At 38.3% G+C, this 7,437-nt stretch overlaps 1 protein-coding gene across 1 annotated transcript in view; it reads right to left on the reverse strand.

The window, feature by feature from the left end:
- The window catches only part of NUF2 (NUF2 component of NDC80 kinetochore complex), a gene marked incomplete in the record, with an annotated part of 506,946 nt that overhangs the window by 326,376 nt on the left and 173,133 nt on the right, over positions 1-7,437 (reverse strand). The window contains 1 exon segment of the mRNA XM_044088667.1: positions 6,056-6,118. Within this exon segment, the coding sequence (XP_043944602.1) occupies positions 6,056-6,118 (63 nt within the window).

Genomic DNA, 7,437 nt, shown 5'->3' on the forward strand with positions numbered 1-7,437 from the left:
CTCCAACTCCACAAAACCCACTACAGAACCCATGTGCAACACATTCCCCTGTCCATAGTTTAGGATATATTGTATATCCAGACATGGTCTTAGAACCCAGTTCTGTGGGAATACTGACAATCATAAATCATGTACATAACCACTACTTCAGCTGGAGGATAAGCCCATAGAATTTTGCGTATATGGAGTTCCAGAAAATAATAAGAGGCCTGCAACTATGCTCCGGGACAACAGTTGGAGACATGGACTTCTTAGGCAGGAAGCTCCACTGATACATAAGCATACCAGGTTCTTGACCAACATAAAAGTCAGTGAAGACATTTTAATGTAACTTTAGTTTTATATTTAAAAAACAAGTCTTGTCTTCATTTTAGAAACTGCGCTAGAATTTAAAGTAAGGTTTTCCACAGTTAGCAACTGCTAGATATGAGATGGGAAAGAGGGGAACATGTTTTTTGGGAATGTAACAAGTTAATAGATTTTAGATATTCCCTACAGGGTATTTTGTCAAAAATGCTGAGGGAACATTTATTTTTTTTTAACTAAGAAAAAAATTATTTTGAGCTGGGATACAGAAACAAGTGCTTAGACACAGTAAGGTCCTACTAAGTTTATGCTGGTGACTGCCAAAAAAATTAAAAGGAAATGGAAATAAAGCCAGCTGTAACAGAACTGTTGAATATTGAAAAGATAAAAGAACTGTAAGTTGGATTTTTGGAAAATGGAAGGTGTAAACTACCTAGAAATAAATGGAATCCTTTGGAGCAATATGTTCTGGAGATGATATTTCAGGGAAGGCATGAATAGAGCAATTTGTTACATTAATTGAATAATTACAACAAACTTTATATCTGTACAATTTGTACAAATGAAAAAATTGTTGGAACTTTTTCCTTTTAGAATTGAATGTATATCCATGTCACTATACTTTGTGTACTGTAAGTAAAGATATTAAGTATGCTTTGTGTACTGTAAGTAAAGATATTACATGTTTAAAATAAGGGATAAAGATTTTTTTGAAAATGAGTTTTCAAGTCCAGATGTGCAAAGACAAGCCTGACCTCTTGAAGGCATACATGAATGTCAAACTGAGAACTTAAGTCGCAATACCTAACCTTGTTTAAAACATATCTTCAACTAAAGACAAAACTTCTCTTTGATGCTCAAGAAGCACTGAACTGTATACGAGTCTGAACTTGAAGGGACAATGACGGCTTTCAGCAGAAGTATGATTGCTTACTATTACAGGAAAACTGGAAATGCTAGGGAGAATGGGTCATGGACAGAAAGAAATAGAATGGACAGCTAAAGATAAGCCACAGAAATAGATGGAGAAAACCTGGTTGCATGAAAGTAGTAAACGGGTATGATAGCCTCTACAATGTGATAAAACCATGCAAGAAAGCTTTAGAAAAGGCTCCCTCTGATTAAGGAATGGACCTTCCTAATCCGCGGTGGTGGTGCTGCGGTAGCGTTGTCGCCTCACAGTAAGACGCTGACCGGTTAGACTCAGCTAGAGCGTCTAATGCGTGGAGACATGCGTGAATGGGCGTACCTTTGTTGAAGGTTGTGCGTTAGGGCTGGCAACTCAGCACGTAAAAATCAACTGACAATCATTAGTGCACGGGAGTTCCGCTGTGGCGACCCCTAACCGGGAAAAGCCGAAAGACACAACAAGGGCAGACCTTCCTAATGTCACTGATGAAATCATTGAAAAAAATGGGGAGATAAAAATACAAGCCCTGCCATGGTCACTACATGGCCTGTCTGGCTTTAAATACTATCCTCTACTCCTACATTCCAAGTAAATCACCTAGGTCTGAAAACAGCTTCAACAACATTGTCCAAAGAAATCAGCTGGTCAATATCTATACTCTTTCTCTATAGCTGAAATCTGGAACACCCTCGCATTATCCTTAAGATCTAACCACATTCTTACATCCTTCAAATGTGCACTCAAGGAATATCCAAATCTTGAATATGCTCCTGCTCAACTCCAGGCTAATTTCTAGCCATTTCAACATCCCTCTATCTTCATTCTCTTCTACTATAAACTCTGTCTTCCTTTATCATTTTATTTTTCTCTCTTAGTCTTTCCTCTTCTTCCCTGCCCTCAACTCTATTTACCTTTTCCACTTCAATTTTATCTTTCTCTTTTCCACTTCCCTTCTTATACGTTCATTCTACTTCTTTCCCCTCCTTTCTTTGCTACTTCTTTCCCCTCCTTTCTTTGCTAAACTGTAAGCTACTTAACATTTTTCCTACTTATGACTATCAAATTCTTTATGCCTTAAATGGCTTAGATACTATATGCTATAACATTCTTTAATTATCCTAAGTAGGTAATATTTGTGCTACTGTTTATTTTACTGTGTTTTAGTTCCCATTTGAAAACTTAATTAGCATTTCTCTTTGTCCTACTGAAAATGTTTTATATGGAGTATTTCTCCCTGGGCCTCCACTGAAAATGGGTTCTTTGTGGCCCAGTTGGACTTTCCCAGAAAACAAATGTAAAAAAATAAATAAATAAGTGAATATAAAGTAGTATATGATGGGTTTACTAAAGAGATGGTTTGTAATGCAGGTCTAGATATGTTTTGGCTCTCTATCCTGTGATCATGGTCACTAACACCTGTTAGGCAGCAATAAAACCTTTAGCGAATGCACTGGTTGAATAATGTAGAGGCAATTCCTACAATGAAAGGAATGATCATTTGAGATTTAAGTGATGTATACTGGCTATAAAATTCAGATGATGACAAAGTTATGGACACTGCTTGCTGGCACAATTAGCAGTGGTTGGGGAATGAGCTTTCTTAAGGCTGAATTAAGAGCTCTAGAGAGACTATGATCAGTCAAGAAGTATGGGCTAATTACAGAGGCTCCCCTGTTTACACACAAGAGGGGTCCTTGGTTTGCTAGTTACGAGACCCATAGGAGCCTTGACTGCGAATTGTTTTAAGGAAAGCAGACAAAAGTAGTTTGCAACAACAGCATTTTTGGACAAACAGGCATTTGGACCATTTTTGGTATTTACTACAATTCAGTGATTAGATGTTGCAGGTGACATAACTGTTATGGAAATGAATAACTATTTTTTCTATATTCTTTCTGCCCTGTGTCTGCCAACCATAAAGCCATATCCCAAAGGAAGGGAACCAATATCAAGGTAGCCATGACCGTTCTTTGCACCCCTTCCCGTTTTGTACCCAACAGCATTAAATGTCACAGTGAGATTGATTTGTAAAGATGCTATGGGGATAGTACTTGGGACTTCAATTTTTTTCACTTGTTTATGTTTTTCATTGAGTTAGGTGTTCAGTATATTAGCCATAATTATATACTTGGGTGTTAAAGACGTACCATCAAAGGGAGAGTGAGATCTTACTTTATACAATGTCTTGTCAGAGAAGCCCAAAGTCAACAAGGCTGAGCAGCAATTTTGATAGGTAGCAAATATAAGTGGCTAAGGACAATGTCGTGCCCGATGAGGTGAGTAACTATATATAATCTATTTTGAGGTTGTAATATGCTCAAAGTAATTGACAAAAGCCATCTTCCATTCTGGTTCAAAAATAAGTTGCATTTGGTTTCGACTGGGGAGGCAGAGAGGCTGCAGCAAAACTTCCATTAGCACTGAAAAACTGCATTAGCACTGAAAAACTGCATTTGCCACTGATTAACGTAGATAACATTTTGATGTCAGTAAATATCAACTGGGCCATTTCCCATATCCATACTGCCTCACAACACAAGGGGTAAAGAGAGAGTTGCTCCCTGCTTTTTGATGCATCTAACCACTGCCACAATACCCAAGTGAATGGAAATTGCACCATGAAATAGGCCCTGTATGGTCTTTTATGAAAGGAGGACTGCTCTTCGCTGTTGGACACTTAACATGTAATGGGGCATCTTGTGGCGACCAAGTCTTCTGGAAGGCTTGCTGCAAATAATGACCTCCATCCAATGGCAGAGATATATGTTGTGATCATCCCTGAGGAAGAGGAGAAAAAACAAAAGTGCAGCCTTGAACAAGAATGTACAGCCACCCTAAAGATGCTGGTCACTAGATTTTGATTGCAATATTATTGTTGACACAGGATCTGAATCTAGATGCAAATGGACCCAGAGTGCTGACTGAATAATCTGAATGTGGTACTTCGCATAGACTATGACACATATTGTAGCCGTAATCAGTCCAAGGACTTTTTGGTAGAATAATGTGCGTCAAAAGTTCATACAATTGCTTTGCTGAATGGTAGCTTTGTCCAGACGAAAAACATACAACGTCCTACTAAATGGTAGCTCTGTCCAAAAGGCCTGCTAGACTAATTCACTTCTCCAGGTGGCACTCCATGAAGGTCTGTGCCTATGACAGATCCAAATGGGACTTTGTGGTATTCAATAAAATTTCTAAGGATGGGAACAGGAGGATTACATGATTCCTGCCTTGATTAAGTGACTACTTGGGAAAGATGCTATCATGCAGAAAGAAGGAAAACCCTCCACCATACATTTGGCTCAACACCATGGTAGCTCTAGTGAAACTAAAGGGTCATGACCTGTAATGGCTGGCTTCTACACTAAGGTGTAGAAGCTCTTGGATACCTCAAGTATCTTTTAAAGACACCTTAAAGGCCTAAAAAGACACATCCATTCACCTTTTTGCAAGCACCAAATGAAGGAATGCACTGTGACCACTCAGAATATGTTTTATTTTCCTTGCATACAGATTTAAACTTCTGATATACAGTACAGCTTCGAGGTCTTGTCTTTTCTTGGGGCTAAAAAAATCTTGAATAAACTCTAGAGCCTTTCTGGTCTCGTGGGACCTCATGGACTGCGCCATCTATAAGTTATTTACTGCCTCTCTTCAGGGTAGCTTCTTTTAATAGTGTAGAACATTTGGAAGCAGTGAGGAGCACGTAAATAGGTACTGTGTAGCCTCTGGATCTTTCCTCATGATTGCTTGTCATGCAGAGAGATGCAAGGAGGCACCATCACCAAATGCTTCCAGTGGTAGACAGCAGCTGTAGTTGTCCCACCCTTTGGAGGCATTACAGAAACCTTGATTCTGTTGACCTCCTCTGTTTTAGGTCACTGTTTTCTGATATTCATCACACTCATGTTGGTTTTTCACTGTGCTGCTGCTCATATTGGAGCTACTGGGGTCTTCCTGATACATGCATTCTTTGCATTCTTCTCGTAGGAAGGTTGTACTTTGAAAAGTGGATTCATCTTTACCTTTTGCTCACTCTTTTTGCAGTATTTCTTCAGCCTGTAGCCAGACAGCAATGAGCTCTCACAGTAAGGCATTGGTTAAATAAGACCTTGAAGTTGACTGCAAAGGATAATGCTGAACTCACTCGTGACATCTCAAGATTATTCCTGAGCTGTCAGCAGGTGCTGCTCCATTTGCAGCACTGTGAATAGAAGAATGGAGTGTGTGTATTCAGTGTTGACACTCAGCTTGTTCAATGTTTGTAGTGCCTTTTTATGGTAGGTTACGCTAAAACCTCACAGTTTGTGTTAGACAGTTGATGTCCCCTTATCACAATGACATCATAAACATGCTTCCCAAAGTGATCTATGGGCTAAGGCTTTGTTGGATTGGTGGACCACTGGGCTCTCTCTGGAGGGCTCTTTTTCATATCTGTCTTTAACAAAATGGAGTCAACTAAGGGCACCTTACACCAACACTACCAGTTATCTTACCCAGTGCCCTTGGAATAAATTCTACCACACTTCACTGGCATATATCTTTGTTACACTGTTACAGGAATATATCACTACAGATTACACAACTGTAGTATCTAGTATCTCATAACTTAAAACAGCCCAGGTTACACTTGAAAATGGAATTACTACTTCAAATGAACCTCAAATGTAAATGTATGCATCTAAATTTATATAAATGTTGATATAACACAGGTTGACAACCTATGTCTAAAATCAGGAGAAGGAATTCCATAATTAAGGCGTTTGTGGCATACAGAACTGGGATTATAATTTTAACATATCATACTAAAATCCAAAGACATAAAATAATACTTACCAATGACTTAGTTTTCTCCTGAAGTTCAGCTTTGAGCCGAGCCAGTTTATCTTGGACAGCAGTCTATGAATGAGAAAGAAAACGTACAGAATATTTAGTATAGTTGCACAGTAGCTGATGATTTAAGGGAAAAAAGATATAAAAACAACCATCATCATAGGTTCATAAGCAAATAGTTTGCAGACTATTCTAAGCCTAGCCACTAAGAGATCAGAATCAAACTCAGTATTCTTGTATCTCTGACACAAAGGCCTTAATCATCATGCCAACCCCTCTCCTTTCCTTCATTTCGATTTTAAATAATCATGGAATGGCTGAGTTAATGCAAGACTCAAAGCATTAAGGCACAGGCTGATGCAATACCATACTTTTAATACTGTAATGACATTGTTTTCAAATTCAAGAAAAAATTGATAACTTAAAACAGTCACTGGCTGGCATTTGATGCATGGAAAATCTAAGCAGTAGGGTTCTATTCCTAAGCCAAACATTTGGATTTATGTTTTAATAGTGGCATCACTGTATAATATTTTTGGTGGGGGTGCTGCAACTCTTGAGATGTACTTTTGGATGAGGCACTAAAATCCAATATAAATTAATTGGCAGGTAAAGAAAGGTCCTATCACTTATCAAAAGTTAGTTTTTAAATTCAACACTTCAAACAATTCTATAATGTGTTTTTTTAAAATGTCATTAACAACCTAGCACATAAAATGAGCACCGAAAACATCAATTTTTCTTTATAGAATCTCAGAATTTTAAAAATTACAGTGTACCTCATTATAACTAACCAGATCCATCCATCCATCCATCCTCAACCCCTTTTTCCCCAACTTGCAATGGGGTCGTGGTGTCACTTCAACAGTGACAATCATCTTGAGTCAAGGTTCACACACCAACGGATGGCTAGCCCTGCCACAGAAGTTCATCCGTACCACTCATTCGCAGACACACACACTAGCACCTACAGCTGATTTAGAGTCCAATCCACCCAACAATAAGATGCAGTATAGTTTCCTTTGACTATGTTTCTGCCCCATTCATTCCCCTTCTTCCATTTAATTAAGTAATAAATTTACCAGCCTTTCAAAGTTCCAGATATGGCTGTGCATTTTTGCACCACATATTAACAAGTGTATGAATTGTAAAGAAGTTAAATCATATATTTGCGCTCATTCCCCCTTGCATCTCTGGATTTTCCATAAAAAATTATCCTACGAGAGTATTCAAATCATTTAATTATATTTTGGCCTTCATCAGATCCCAAAGCCCTTTTATTTCTTTATACTCAAAATGCCACTCCCTTTCTGTTTTCGGATACATTTCTACCAAACAGATTTTTTTAATCATCATAGTTTTTTAAGGGATTTCCCCTACTTGAA

The sequence above is a fragment of the Protopterus annectens genome, chromosome 11.part0 (genome assembly GCF_019279795.1).
Source record: "Protopterus annectens isolate FY-2018-M chromosome 11.part0, PAN1.0, whole genome shotgun sequence".
Taxonomy (NCBI): Eukaryota; Metazoa; Chordata; order Ceratodontiformes; family Protopteridae; genus Protopterus; species Protopterus annectens.